The sequence below is a fragment of the Notothenia rossii genome (genome assembly GCF_949606895.1).
Source record: "Notothenia rossii genome assembly, chromosome: 3".
NCBI classification, from domain to species: Eukaryota; Metazoa; Chordata; class Actinopteri; order Perciformes; family Nototheniidae; genus Notothenia; species Notothenia rossii.
This window is the reverse complement of record NC_136901.1, coordinates 70013762-70029844: the sequence shown is the minus strand read 5'-3', so window position 1 is coordinate 70029844 and position 16083 is coordinate 70013762. Positions and strand designations below refer to the sequence as shown.

The 16083-nt window shown below is 42.5% G+C and overlaps 2 protein-coding genes across 2 annotated transcripts; one reads left to right on the top strand and one right to left on the bottom strand.

The window, feature by feature from the left end:
• Nucleotides 1-225: 225 nt before the first annotated feature.
• On the bottom strand, nt 226-11492 carry thg1l (tRNA-histidine guanylyltransferase 1-like). Its single transcript, XM_079671519.1, has 7 exons — nt 11353-11492; nt 10672-10875; nt 10394-10570; nt 10132-10304; nt 9934-10022; nt 8699-8806; nt 226-968 (listed from the first exon to the last, which is right to left on the bottom strand). Exons 2-7 carry the CDS (start codon nt 10863-10865, stop codon nt 807-809), a joined length of 903 nt encoding a protein of 300 aa, XP_079527645.1. The 5' UTR covers nt 10866-10875; nt 11353-11492; the 3' UTR covers nt 226-806.
• Nucleotides 11493-12123: 631 nt separating this feature from the next.
• Nucleotides 12124-14677, top strand: lsm11 (LSM11, U7 small nuclear RNA associated; the record flags this gene model as incomplete). The annotated part of the gene is made up of 4 exons (XM_079671518.1): nt 12124-12562; nt 13308-13447; nt 13575-13658; nt 14082-14677. The coding sequence occupies 4 exons, from the start codon at nt 12124-12126 to the stop codon at nt 14442-14444; spliced, it is 1026 nt and encodes a 341-aa protein (XP_079527644.1). The 3' UTR covers nt 14445-14677.
• Nucleotides 14678-16083: the final 1406 nt, after the last annotated feature.

The following is a 16083-nucleotide window of genomic DNA, read 5'->3' as shown; positions in this document are numbered from 1 at the left end:
AGTGTATGCAGGGTGTGTGAGGTATTCTTAGCTCTGATGACAGTGCAGGCCGCCAAATCCATTCACATCTCTAAATGGCGTCCTGGCCCAAGACAAGGCCACTTGTTCCTGCCAAGGTATTAGCTTCTGCTTTACTCTGCTTATTCCTATCAAGTATGCTCCATCTTACTACAAACTGTAAGTGATATTGAACACTTTGCAAATAGCCGTCCTGAATAATTCAAATTCAAGCATAAGAACTCTGCTTTATGGACAGAAAAAGGAGAGTTGGGATTGAAAAACGCCCACATGCAGATAAAAGAACAAACTTACAGTGGGTCAAGAGATATTATGGCAAAAATGCTGAAAGTTCAAATGATAGTACCCGAAATTATATATATATTTTTTGTAAAAACAACTTTAGGAGAGCTACATGCACAAGAGTGTGATGATGCCTGGGGCAGTTGTTGTTTGTCGTCAATACACGCTGTTAAAAGATTTATGAATGATCTGCCTCTCTTTGAACATGACGCATCATCATCAATTTAAGCAGAGAACGTCCTACTTCAGGGAACATTATGAAAGAAGTTTAAATTATGTGATAGCAAGAATATGTTCAAGAGTAAGAGTAATTACACAAAATCTGTCATCAAAGGCCTGAGTCTCAGAAATGGCTCTTTCAAGGGATTCAGGGGCACGGAGCCTCATGGGTGACATGTTGTTTGATGTTTATCTAGTCAACAACAAGCTGCTATCTGTCCACCGCTGGTATGGGTCCACTTCAACCGTTCAACCGTTCAGGATTCTTCTCCCTCAGGAGCTGTTTGTTAGCAGTTGTCGTCCTCCAGGATGTTAGAGTGCTCCTCCCAGAACTGCTCCCCTATAACGTCGCAGTGATGGGCCTGCACCCGCCTCCTGCTGCGGGTCACCGCCACCTCCTTCTCTTCTGCGTTCGGCAGCTTCATGTGTTTGGTGACCGTTTCATCTCGCTGGACACAAAAAATGAAGAGTATATGAGCAGTGCAATTTAAAGGGAACTTAAAGGAATAGTTTAACATTTTGGGAAGCACCAATATAAATGTCTGTCTAAAGACTCGGCCGGATTCCAGACATCAGGAAGTCAGTGCACTCTGCCAGGAACCCCCCAGCATTTAAACCCCTACTGAACCACGTTTTTGTATTTGATAAAATACCAAGACTTATAAGTATACTTTAGAGCAGGGGTGCCCAACCTTTTTTGAAACGAGAGCTACTTTTAAAGTTGCCAGTCTGCCGAGATCTACCAGTCCAAATAGAGAGGCGTAGCCATAACTGACAGCCTACTACCTGGTAAATACACACTTCTACTTGTATAAAACTGAGTAGTGTTGCTACAAAAGTATAAATGAGGCTTACTAATAAGACAACTCAGATCTGAAGCTACACAGGAATCTGCTGCCAAAGTGCAATAAAAAGACAAAATTAATAGAATCAAACTCTTTTTGTTGCATTTAGTAGAGTATAAAAATAAATGTCTTTCAAATAGGATGCAAGCAACACTAGTTTCTTAACCTGAATTGATAATAGACTATCATCTTTATCTTATACCATTTTGTACAATAATTATAATGAATAAGTTCAAACAAACTAAAACTTACAGCTGATTATTAACGGTATCTAACTTGAGTTTTTATTATATCAAAAACCTGTTGAAATGCTACTTTTATTTTTACTGTCCCCAAAAAGCGCGTCGGCAGCCTCCAGGAATGCTTCTTTCACAACTTAGCCGTCTTTGAAAGACTCGGGCCCGGCGCCACGAGGGGGCAAAAGGGGGCATTGCCCCCTCAGTTGTCTTATTTGCCCCCTCACTTTGAGCATCATTCATCCATCGAAAAGTTAAATGAATGTCACAATTATTAAATAACTTTAAATAATTATTTTCCTCAACACACGTTACTATGTTTAGATCAGATATGTGGGCAGGCAGTCAAGCAACGTGTAAACAAGCCTCAACCCCAAGTGAGCTTGTAGTCTTAATTAATGTTAGCATGTGTGCTTAGCTGTAAACACAGTCGGATGGGGGACCAAAAGGTCCCCGTTTCCGGGCAAAGTCCCCGTTTTCGGAATGTGCGTTAAAAAACATAGAGCAAGGTGAAATAAAATGTTACATGTCAGTAAAAACAGAGTAACAGTGTTGTGCCTGTTTGTAGCGTGAGCGTATTTCTTTTTCTAATACTTCTTCTTCTTCTACCTCTCCTTCTTCTTCTTCTTCTTCTTCTACTTCTAATTCTTGTTCTACTTCTAATTCAATGTACCTTCCCGCAAAATATTGGACAAAAGAAAGTCAGCTAGTAGTGTCAACTAAATCCATAGTATTAGAACAAAATGATTTAAACAAGGTAAATTACGAATGTATGTTCTCAATCGCCAAGTTTGGGATTGAATATTAAATTTGTTTAGATTAGATGTATTGTCCCCAGGGGGAAATTCATTTCCACAGCTCTGTGAAAACAAGATGAAATCCACAAAAAATAAGACAACTACAGATAGTACCACACATGATACTTACCTGTTATTATTTAGGGCTGCCTGTATGGATCAGGTTTTTGCCAAAGCGAGCCCTTTTACTATAATAATAATAATAATAATAATAATAATAATATGTTATTATATAAACCGTATTGGTACAATGAGCGACATCCAGTGACAGATTTTTAATCTGTGTTTGTCCATTTGGTGTAGTATTTGATCCAATATTACATTTGGTTTTATATATTAGTCACTTTCTTATGAGATGCCAGGTTTTAGGTCTTGGTTTGAACATTCAATCCTGAAAATAAAAAATCAACCAGATTAATGTTTCTTTAATCCTGACCTGCCTCTCTGAAGAACCAGCAGCACCTTACCGTGGTAGAGAGGTTTGTGTGCCCTGATGAACCTGGGGGCTGTGTTGTCTGGAACCTTGTGTTCCTGGTAGGGTCTCCCATGGCAAATTGGTCTCAGGCAAACGGCCAGACTAAGATTGGTTCACAAGACCTCATGAAAGACGACACACGAAGTGAGGATACTCGGCCCGGAGGAAGCCCGGGGTCCCCTTCTGGAGCCAGGCCCAGAAGGAGGACTCGTCGGCGAGCGTCTGGTGGCCGGGCTTGCCACGGAGCCCGGCCGGGCACAGCCCGAAAAGGCAACGTGGGCAACACCTCCGCTTCTCCGTCCCGCGGGCCCACCACCTACGGGAAACAGCGATGGGGTCGGGTGCGCTGCCAGAAGGGTGGCAGAGAAGGCAGAGGGTCTCGACGGACCAGACCCGGGCGACAGAAGCTGGCTTTAGGGACGTGGAACGTCACCACTCGGGGGGGGGGAAGGAGTCGGAGCTTGTGCGGGAGGTGGAGCGTTACCAGTTGGATCTGGTTGGGCTCACCTCTACGCACAGCGTCGGCTCTGGAACCTTACTTCTGGATAGGGGTTGGACTCTATTCTTCTCCGGAGTTGCTCAAGGTGTGAGGCGCCGGGCGAGTGTGGGGATACTCACAAGTCCTCGGTTGGGTGCTTCGTTGTTGGAGTCTACCCCAGTGGACGAGAGGGTTGCCTCCCTACGCCTGCGGGTTATGGGGGGGAAATCTCTGACTGTTGTTTGTGCTTATGCACCCAACAGCAGTTCAGAGTATACGGCCTTCTTGGAGACCCTGGAAAGAGTCCTGTATGGGGCTCCTGAAGGGGACTCTTTAATCTTGCTGGGAGACTTCAAAGCACATGTGGGCAATGATGGAGACACTTGGAGGGGAGTGATTGGGAGGAACGGCCCCCCTGATCTGAACTGGATGGTTGGTTTGTTACTGGACTTCTGTGCTAGTCATGGATGGCCATAACAAACACCATGTTCGAACATAAGGATGCTCATAAGTGTACGTGGTACCAGAGCACCCTAGGCAGAAGGTCCATGATCGATTTCGTTATCGTATCATCGGACCTGAGGCCGTATGTTTTGGACACTCGGGTAAAGAGAGGGGCGGAGTTGTCAACTGATCACCATCTGGTGGTGAGTTGGGTCGAGTGGCGGGGGAAGCCTCTGGATAGACCTGGTAAGCCCAAACGTGTAGTTCGGGTGAACTGGGAACGTCTGGAGGAGGCCCAAGTTCAGGAGGCCTTCAACTCACACCTCCGGGGGAGCTTTTCGGGCATTCCTGTGGAGGTTGGGGACATTGAACCAGAGTGGTCGGTGTTCAAAGCCTCTATTGCCGAAGCCGCGGTGGGGAGCTGTGGTCTCAAGGTCCTAGGTGCCTCAAGGGGCGGTAACCCTCGAACCTCCTGGTGGACACCGGTGGTCAGGGAAGCCGTCCGACTGAAGAAGGAGGCCTTTAGGGATTTGTTATCCCGGGCGACTCCCGAGGCAGTTGCAAGGTACCGACAGGCCCGAAGGGCAGCAGCCTCAGCCGTGGCCGAGGCAAAGCAGCTGGTGTGGGAGAAGTTCAGAGAAGACATGGAAAAGGAGGGTCAGGCCGATCGTCAAACCTCAGATTGAGGAGGAACAATGCGGATTCCGTCCTGGTCGTGGAACGATGGATCAGCTTTTTACTCTCGCAAGGATCCTGGAGGGGGCCTGGGAGTACGCTTATCCAGTCTACATGTGTTTTGTAGACTTGGAGAAGGCGTATGACCGGGTTCCCAGGGAGTCACTGTGGGAGGTGCTGCGGGAGTATGGGGTGAGGGGGTCTCTACTCAGGGCCATCCAATCTCTGTACTCCCAAAGCGAGAGCTGTGTCCGGGTCCTCGGCAGTAAGTCGGACCCATTTCAGGTGAGGGTTGGCCTCCGCCAAGGCTGCGCTTTGTCACCAATCCTGTTTGTAATATACATGGATCGGATTTCGAGGCCTAGTCGTGGGGGAGGGGGTCTGCAGTTCGGTGGACTAAGGATTGCACCACTGCTTTTTGCAGATGATGTGGTTCCGATGGCTTCATCGGTCTGTGACCTTCAGCACTCACTGGATCGGTTCGCAACCGAGTGGGAAGCGGCTGGGATGAGGATCAGCACCTCCAAATCTGAGGCCATGGTTCTCAGCAGGAAACCGATGGACTGTCCACTCCAAGTAGGGAATGAGTCCTTACCCCAAGTGAAGGAGTTCAAGTATCTCGGGGTCTTGTTCTCAGGTGAGGGAACAATGGAGCGTGAGATGGGTCGGAGAATCGGAGCAGCGGGAGCGGTACTGCAGTCGCTTTACCGCACCGTTGTGACGAAAAGGGAGATGAGCCAGAAGGCAAAGCTCTCTGTCTACCGCGCCATTTTCGTTCCTACCCTCACCTATGGTCATGAAGGATGGGTCATGACCGAAAGAACGAGATCGCGGGTACAAGCGGCCGAGATGGGTTTTCTCCGCAGGGTGGCTGGTGTCTCCCTTAGGGATAAGGTGAGAAGTTCGGTCATCCGGGAGGGACTCAGAGTTGAACCGCTCCTCCTTCGCGTCGAAAGGAGCCAGTTGAGGTGGTTCGGGCACCTAGTTAGGATGCCACCTGGGCGCCTCCCTAGGGAGGCGTTCCAGGCACGTTCAGCTGGAAAGAGACCAAGGGGTAGACCTAGAACCAGGTGGAGGGATTATATCTCTTCGCTGGCCTGGGAGCGCCCTGGGATCCCTCAGTCAGAGCTGGTTGATGTGGCCAGGGAAAAGAAAGTTTGGGGCTCTCTGCTGGAACTGCTACCTCCGCGACCCGACCACGGATAAGCGGGAGAAGATGGATGGATGGATGGATAATCCTGACCTGACTAGAGTAGATAGTAATTAAGTAAATCTGTATAGGAAGACGAGTTCAGGGATAGAGGAGAAAAGGTTATGGTATAATTACAGAGCCCGTCCATTTATAAATTGAGGAAATCAATGTTAGTCTGTTAACGTGACTAACAAAGTGCAGGCATCAAATAATGTACTATCTATTATTAAAGATCAGAGGAAAAGAACAGAAGGAGAGGGGTCAATCCGGAAAACAAACAAAGAAGCAAAGAGATTGTAGAGCAGTGAGAATGAAAAAAAGTTGGTGTGTCAATTCATTACATTGCCAGTATTTTTCGTTGTTGTGAAAAAAAATCGCCTCCTCGGATTTTTGAACAGCCCCCTCAGTCATTTCATCCTGGAGCCGGGCCTGGAAAGACTTCATGTGTTTCGCAAGAACGTGACTGACACGATAAGATTCTATGGTAGCAGCCTTGCTCTTGTTGTTGGGCCTGGTGAAAATGGACTGCTGTGCATTTAGCTGTCCTTTCAGGTCCCTCACCTTTTGGGAGCGTAGGGCAAAATTAGGAGGGAATTCCGTTGTCAGTACCATATGTGCTCGAGGTACCAGATCTGCTCGGGGTCCGTTACGCTTACCAATGACGTCACGCATTGGCTGTACGGCAACCCAAGAGGTAATAATAATAATAATTCTAAATAAAACAGGAAGTTAAACTAAATTACATTTAAGACACTGCAACGAAAGTAACAAAAACAATGTAATATCCTTTTCCGCTTCACAGAACACAAATTGGGTTATTTACATAATTATGTTTACACTGGTGACATTTACGGGACACAATTCACTGGGTTGTATAGTGTGTGTTGCACCACGGACGAGTTAGTGAGTGCACCTGTGTTGTGTTGTTATTCTAGTTTGTGTAGCGTGTATACAAGATCATCCTGCTGACTCCCATTCATCGGCTCTAAAACACTGTCGATTGTTCTTTTTTAAAGTTCAAACATAATAAATAAGAATCGACATTAATCTGAATGAGGGAGGTCATTTATTATCATTACAACGTGATTTCCCGATCATTTAAATATGAATATGGTGAAATACATTCTTACAATAAGCGAGAAATTGATTTAACTCCTGTTTGACAATAACTGTGAATTTATTTCCTTTTATTTAAAATTAGAAATCAAATTTGATCATACACCAATAGGGCGGGTCATACTCAGGCGCTAACATGAATCTGAAGGAAAAGGAAACTGGCTTCCAAGCCAATATTTCAAGGATACTACGTCATCGAGTGCCGCCGAAGGACTGTTCCAATCTCCAGCATACTTGGAATTCTACCGAGGCCGCGTCCTTGGTTTGGGGGTAATTTCGAGACTGCACATGGGTAGACTCCGCTTCCTTCAAATCCCCACAATGGTTTGCGCACGGACCAATTTCCCCAAATCTGTGGCGGAAAATGTAAGGCGGGGCCTCTCATATGACGCACACCTGCACACTTGCTAGCCTGTTCCACTCTTCCTTTTCCAAATGCCAGGAAGGATTCTTGCCTAGCTTCTGAAGGAAGTAACTCGGAAGACATGTGCTACCAAGCAAGCATCCTCGCGATTGAGAAACGGCCACTGTCTCGCAGCGTTTGTGCACTGTTTTGAAATGCCGCTCCTAAATTACCCTTCTCCGATAAAGCCACGCCCGCATTGCAGATGAGACAGATGGACTTTGAATTGGAATAAATACAAAAATAATCATCCTCCCACTCGGAGTGAAAATGATATATTTTGGGCTTTTTTGCTTGTGCCATAATTGCAGTCTTGTGTGTGTGCGGACTGTCACTCCTGTTGACACGGACAACGTCAGCGAAATAGTGCCCACTGCCCACCAGCCAGGCCCCGACACAAGGGGTCACGCCGGCCAATCACAAAGCTTTGATGCGTTCAAGTGCATTATTCTGGCACAGGAAGATTATGTTATATGATATTAACGATAAAACATAATATTGTTGTTCTATTTTTAGACACATCTCGCGATCGACTGGGAATCTCCCACGATCGACCCGGTTGGGCACCCCTGCTTTAGAGAGAGATTGGTCGTTTTTTTGTATAAATGTTGACATTTTAGAGAGTTTTACCCCTTGCTTTAAATCTTAATGCCTAGCTAAGATTTATTTCTCCTGTCCTTTGTTTCATATCTGCGGTATCAAACCTCTTGGACAAAAATAAAGAAATTAAATTGCTGTATATTGAAAAACTATCCATTGAAAAATATCAAGAACTATTTTAAAATGTGTACTGTTGAGACATTTCTGACATTGGTTTGTTAATGCTTTTATTTGTTTTTCTGGTAATTACTGACCCACAATGCAATGCCACGTTCAGGTAATGCTTGTGTATACAGCACGGTGGAATTCTGTATAATTCACAATAATATTAGCCACCTTTTGTAACCGGCTATGTTTATTCGAAACCTGCCTGGAATTAATTCGTTTATTTTCCTTTTATTTCACTGTGGTATGAAGTGGTATAATAAAACGTGGAAGTTGTTTGAGATGTGTATGTTTTCCTACAAAATTATGTTATTTTAAGAGCTAAACTAAAACTGTGACCAAACAATAGGCAACCAAAATATTTGTATGTCCGGGAAAAAACTATTAGTAAGTAAACATGCACAGAAGGCAATTCTGCTTCCCAAATATAAATAGTAAATGTAGTAGACAAGACATTAAGTGTTGCTGTCAGCCAAACCTGCAAACTGCAGACAAGTGCACACAACTATTCCTGACTCAATCTTTTCTGCTGTGTTTTGTCTGAGGCAGTTATCAGCAGATACCTCACACACAGTCATGTTGAGAAATGTTCGGCTATCACTGACTAAAGCAGAAATAGATGAGGTGTGAGGTGGAAGTGGCTGAGGTGAGATATTAAAAGCCCTTTGTCACACAAACCAAAGATATCAAAATGAGTAGGAGTTACCCCAGTAAATTACTCATGCAACATGAAAACCATTTTCAGCAGCTCACCTTTTCCCAGATGAGAGTGGTGCCTTTTTTGAGGACGGCAGGTTCAGTGTTGTAGTTGATATTAAACTCAGAGAACAGGATCTCATTTTTGTCTGCAGCTAGTGTTCCCTGGGGGGAGAAACAACAAAGTTAAATTAATATCACAAAACGTTATTTATGCAGTACAAAGATCAGCTGATTCGTCAGGCCTCACTGGAGTCTTATCATCCACACCTCTCACAACTGGTTCTATTTTTGCTTTGTTTTGTTTTTTATGGAAGTGATAAAGTAACCAGAAACATGGCGGTTTGATGGGTTGTGAATGACTCATTCATCCAGAATAAACACTTTCCACAACCCGTCAGCTGTCATCACTTTGTGTGAGTTACAGACCACCGGAGAATAAAGTGACTTCCAGAGAACAGCTGTTTCAGTCAGAGGCATGTGTTCATCTCCAACCAGAATAAACCAGAAGTAAATAAAGTGGTCACCATGTGAATACATGTGAAAAATCGGCCAATGAAAAGCACACAAAAGCTACACAAGCAAGGATCATGTCATCTTTGTAAAAACCCATTAATAAAGTAATATAAAATAAAGTTTACAGAAGAACTTTCAAACACAAAATAGTTCATACGGAGACATTTTTGTCGAAATATTCACACAATAACTATACTTCTCATAATCAATTTATCCTATGATATTTATATTTTTCATTAATTGTCTCCATTTGGAAAGACAAGGTGAGAAATAGACTCTAAAATAATGTCTTCAACTTGATCAATTTATTTTTGTTTGTATCATCGAATGTCATTCAATTTAGAATGATGTGAAATAGATAACAAAATTGTCAAACTTAATCATTCATAATAGCTGAACCAGAAAATGCAAAATCAGCCAATTATTTCACCAACAATACATACAAAAATGTCCTCATAAGGCTGTCTTGGAAATGGCTTGCAATTAAAGGCACAGTCCACACAGTAAATGTTGTGCACATTCAGAAAAGTAGAACCAACATTGAGACAGTGTAATTTCTTAGTTAATGTTAACTCTAAATGTGCAGGTGTTTTCTCCTTATTATTGTTTTTCATATTTTGAAGGTCTTGCTGTTCATATAAAGTTATTAATAGAAATGTAAAAGGAAAAAACCTTTGATATATTATACAAAACAGCATATTTGTAAAAAGACAAAGCAAATATTCCTAAACACACAAACATATTTTTGTTCATTTATGATTTTGTGACGCTCTCACCTTTAAGCGTTCCTCTGCCTGGGCTGTGGTGAGTCCTCCCTTTTGTACCAAAGTCCAAAACACTGTGTTGTACAAATTATTCACATGACCTGAAAGAAAGAACACACACAGTCTGGTATCGTTGGTTTAATACAAGAAAATCAGTCATACTGTGTGTGTGTGACTTTGTAAAACAGTTATGGCACAGTGTGCACTTACAATCTGCTTGCCTCCAGCTGAGGTAGTCTTTGAGGTTGCGGTTGCTAGGATACAGGACCACACGTCCATCAAAGCTAGGGGGGTACAAGAGGGGTAGGTCCTCCCCAAAAAACTCCTTCCAGTAAAACACATATGAGGATGAGAACTGGGAGGCCACATGTGTCATAAGCTTACTGCAGGAAGAGAAAGATGGAGGAATGAAGTCAGAGAGAGGAAAGCATGTGGGGAAATCAGATACATTCAAAGTGCTGCAAAAGTGTACCTGGCTCTCCTCTTAAACCAGGTTGAAGTCCTCTTGAAAACAAAGCTGAACTCATCACTTTGACCATAAGCGATGACAATATCCTCTAACTCTTCCATGACGGAGCGAGCACTCCGGCTCATCAGGCCCAAAGCCCTGTTGTCGTTGGGCTTTGCAAATTTGTGCTGCTCTGTAAACCTGAAACAAAAAAGAAGAAACTCAAAACAAGAGAAGGATCCATTATGCTATTTATGTCTTCACAGAGATGACAGAACGTTTGACTTGAAGAGGAAACTCACTTGTGAAAGTTGCGACCATCCAATCTCACAACAATGTAGCAATTCCGTAGACAAGTGTCATCTGTTTCAAAGTTGCGGACATACTCAAACTTGCTCTTGGCCATGTTGCTGGAAGTCGTAAAAAGACAGGCCAAGGGTTTGACAACACAATACCTGGCACGTCCACCAAATATGCAGGCCTTTCCAAACAGCATTGAGGGGTTCCTGAAAAGCAAAAGCAAATATGAAGCTGACACATTTACAGCATGAATGGAGTGCATTTTACAATCCACAAATTGTCACTTCTATGGGTGGGTGTATCATTGTCCAAATATCTGCATCATTTCTGCTGTTGTGTTTGCAGTGATGCCCTTGTTATAAAAAAAAGTCAAATTTGTCAATTTGTAATTGAATAATAGTCTTGTGTTGAGTTACAACCATTGAATAGTAAAAGTCAAAAATGCATTATCGTTGTCAAATGGTTATGATGTTATTGAAATATAATATATATTCCAAAGTTAGCAATTCAAAATGCATTCACATCATACATGTAGACATGTCTCTCCAATGAAAATAGTTTCGGTTTAACCTTTACACAAATTATTTGTATTATTTCAATATAAAAGGCTATCCTCCTAATTATAGAATAATTATTAAAGAAACATGTTCGTTTGTCTTGCTATAACATTATTTATTACTTACACTTGGAGGTGATGTGTTGTTAGCCAACGTACAGTGACCAGTAGGTTAGTGACTTAAACCCGTTGTCTTCATGCGTTAATATCTATATATTCCGTTAGTTACACAAACACCAATATTTGATTTAGTAGGATAAACAGTAATGCAATAAACTGATATCTACATTTATCCTGAGAGTAAGTTCGCTAAAAAAACGCTGGTTTGTGTACAGTCCGTCAACGAATGATGTCGTAGTGAAGCCGGAGACAGCACACACTAAGGTTCCGGAGCAGACCTACATAAAGAAATAATTGATTAATCACAAATATCATATTGCTCTCAGACACTTCTTGTTCACACTAACAACGAACATCGTCAATTACCAAATTGTTGTGTTGATACTGAATAAATAATCAAAGCAGATTTACAAGCTACCAAAACATAACTTGTATTTTGGCGCCATCGTGTGGTTAGGTGAGGGGAAGGGCAACCAAAGATCGTGTATAAGGGGTTACGGAAATACGTATTGCGGAACTCGCAATCCAGACATACTGTTTTCTGAGGGTTGAATTATTTATTTAATTATTGTTTTATGATTTGAAATAGGTAATCACTGTCAGAATATCACAGAAAAAATGGTAACACCACACAAAAATAAGGCTTTCGTGATTGAAATTCGCCACCACTCTTGAAATAGGTGCAGAGTGAGAGCTCATCCTCAACCTACGTCAGTCACTTTCCCAGGGTTCTTCGGTTCTTCGCTGCACTGTGTGCTCATTTGCGCCTGTTTCAAACATGGAGGAGAGGGAAAGAAAAATTGTAAAGGCACACAGCAAAGAATCGGTCACTGCAACCTGTTCGAGTACACCATCAGCTCCGGAGCGTTGCGGTAAAGCTGCGGGCAGTGGCGCAGATAAAACAGATGTCTGCTCGGATAAATTCGACCCTCTCTTGGCCTTGTACTCGCCCACTGTGTCGCTTCCTTTTCCAAATATCAAAAGCTTTAACAATGTGGCGGCATACGAGAGCTTTCTAAAGGGCGGCCGGGGCAGAGCAAAGCCGGAGAATGTGGAGAAGAAACGACAGAAGGCCATGAAAGGGGTGGCGGACCCGGAGCGCATCGAGAGGCTGAAGAAGCTCATGGTGAACAACCCGGTGACTCCGGAGGGGGAGAGCAGCGCACCGCGGAGAAGGAGGCACAAGCCGGTGAAAAATGTCCTCACAAGGATGCCCTGTAGGTTCAATAAGACCTTCTATTACATCACTACATACATTGAGATTTGTTGGGAGTTCCTCATTCAATGTCAACAAGTGGGATGCTATCATGTTGACTTTTAGGATAGGCCCGTTTGCCATCACTTGGAAGCTGCAACAACTCCACATACTTGCACAGGCCGCTAAAACACTTCAAACATAAGCTTTAAATAAGTTACTCCATAGTATTTTCATTTATTGAAGGAGATTGTCCTGCTTTTCATATGGATAAACATTCATTTCAAACGTGTTGTACCTTTCTCACAGTCCTGTAGTGTTTAACTGACTTATAAATTACTACCATGAACTTAGAATAATAAAATACATAGGAACACAATACCATTTTTGTTTTTATAAGGGCTGCAGCAAACGTTTAATATTATATAATTTACATATTTATGATTCGCCTTTTTTGTACACGGGTAAATGGCTAAATATGAAAAACCAATGTCAACTCACCATTGCCACTTTTCAGAGCAAAGATAATTGCTATTTTTTCCAGCAAACATTCAAAATTCAAAGATATTTGTTATATAATGCTAATAATCTGAATAAATATATTGAACATTATATCTCAGAAACTGAAACCATACAATATGTGTACATCAACCAATTGAAAAGTGAAAAATCCAGTAGAACCCAGCATTGTTGGCCTTTTTTGCAGAAGCTTGTTGTGATACCTTCTAACTGTTTGTTTGTGTTACTCCTTTGTCATGTGTGTTCAGTGTGTAAAGGCAGTCCATTGGGGGAGCTGTACCGATGCGTGGAGGAGAAGATCAGGGTCAGAGTTCACATCAGGACCTTCAAGGGGCTGAGGGGAGTTTGCTCGGGCTTTGTTGTGGCCTTCGACAAGTTCTGGAACATGGTGAGCGCTCATTCATTATTTAACAGCTGCCATATGCTGAACAAATAATCTGCATCTTACTTGAAACCATGAAGTTTGTGTCTTTTTATACTGAATGTTCACTATCTGTTTTTATCCTCTTTGTCAGGCCATGGTGGATGTAGATGAGACATACCGAGAGCCTCTGCTTGGAGAGGCATTTTACCATGAGAAGGCCCTCACCATTTCCCGGGTAGGCATTATTCTTCAATGTATATCTGACAGAAATATATTTTTTCTACTCTGTAATAGTAAAAGCTACAATCAGTTATGTTTTTAATAAATAAGTCAGTGATAAAGAATTGTTTACTGCAAGCTGACTTTAATGTACCAGTAGTTTTACTATGTGGTTTTTTTTCAAATGCCCCGAGTTTCCTTTGACTGCTTTACAATGAAAGCTTGAGAACTAGCAGCAATTAGAAATGTGATGCATTTTGTCATGTGCCATTATATTGAAAGCACTGTAATTGTTCAAAATAGAGTGCCTTAGCTTGTTGTAATTTTTGCATTTAAATGTATCCTTATCCAAAAAGCACCTAAAATAAAAGTGATTTTAAGTCCGGGAGGTGCTCCTCCCAAACCCTAATTTATTTATGTGACAAACATCTGTGTGCAGCTCTTTGAGAAGCTGAGGCTCCAGGAGAGTCCAGGAGATGATGAGCCAGCAAAGAAGCAAGGAGCCCAGGAAACAGCCAGCAAGCATCAGCCTGCAAACCCAAAAAGTGCTCCAAAAAGTACTCCAAAACCCCCGTCTGCTGCTCAGCCTAGCAGCCAGAGACAGGACAGCAGGACGGAGTCCAAACTGTCAACCAATGTTAGAATCAGAACGGATGAACACAAAGTCTCGCCGAAGGCCCAGGGGCCAGAGGTCTGCCAGAAGAAAGTCTCCCAGAAGTATGGCAAGGTGCACACACGCCACATCAACCAGCTCTTCATCCGGGGGGAGAGCGTCCTCCTGGTTAACCCTCAGCCGCTCTGATTATTCAGTTTGATGTAACCCCTGGATACAAAGACTACAACCACAATCAATTAAAGTTAGATTTTACGCTGCACATCTGTAATGATGGTTGTGAAAGATGAACTGCCAGAGATGTAATTAGATTCTGAGGAATCAAAAGAGGACGTTTGTTATATCATATTGATATGGAGCTGGTTCTCTGCCCACCAGAGAAGTGATTTTGATTTTGAGGAATAAAAGCTTCTCAGTTCTAATTATAGTCTTTTTCGTTTTGTCTGACAGTCACTAAAGGAAATGTATTAACAGCATAAACAGCGGTGTTATGGTTATTACCCAGCAGGTGGCAGCATAAACACATTAGTGCCATCTCTGAGGCCATTGTCATCGGAAAGCGCTTGTCCCTTTATGTTGCTTTTCCCGTTAGTTTGAACAGGAATGACAGCGCAGTCTCAGCGGACTTCATAAATGCATTATGAATAATTGAGTTTGTGAAGCTAGAGATTGCAGATGGCACTCAAACGCTGTCATTTGTCTTGACGTCTCAGATTGCTTTTACTCTTTAATGGGCACATTACCCATAAAAGCACAATTTACTGCATCTAGTGGAAGTTGTAAAGATGTCGCGTTTTTTCTTATTTTTAAATGGCAGAGGTTACTTTTGGATGATGAGTTGCCCCGCATGATTGCATGTTGCTGTATTTCTAGGTCTGCCTTATTCTAGATTTTTCTAATTTGACTGCAGTTTAATTGACCTTCTTTCTATATATTTGTATGCCCTAAATAGGAAAAATTGTATGAGCAGTTGAGCTGTTTTCATCTATATGCTGTTACTTTTCATATGTATATATATTATTAGTGTAGCCCATTTAACAGTCTTCCTCTCCAGAGAGTGAAAACGGGGTCAATTGTTTAATGCAAGCTGTGTTTTAGTCGTGTTTGTCACACTAGTGTGTTGATGAAATATGAGAAGGGCACTGTGGTGAAGAGATGAGCCACAATTAGACTCCACAATTTTCTCTTGAGTGTATTATATCACCAGAGTAATCAGGCCATCCATCCCATAGGGCAAACTGTACATATCAGTTGATATATATTGGATATTGAAGGACACAACGTATACATTATTTAAGTACAACACCAACTTCCTTTATAGAATGCTACTAAGCTTAAATTAAACAAGGGTTGAGATTTTAAAACATGTTGCCTTTAAACACAACAATGATTATCCTCCTTACTCTGAACATTAAAGGGCCCCTATTATGGTTTTGGGGGTTTTCCTCCCCTGTAGTGTATATATACGTTTTTTTGCATGTAAATGGTTTGCAAAGGCTAAAATCCCAAGTTTCTCTCCTACACACTCCTCCATTGGACTCCTTTGTTCACTTCAATAACATAGTGACATTACTAACACATCTATTGGCTAACGCTCCAAAATATTGTAGGTGATAGGCTAAGGGGCGGGACAATGGGACATATCTATGCGGTTGACCAATCACACATGACATAGCCAGCTAACCAATCAGAGCAGACTGGGCTCTGGTTTCAGACAGAGGGTGAAAAGAAGTGCTGCCACACAGGCAGTGTGAGAAAAATAAAGAGCTTTTTGAACGTTAAATCAAGTCATTTAAACATGTCACAGCAGAGGCACAACATACACATA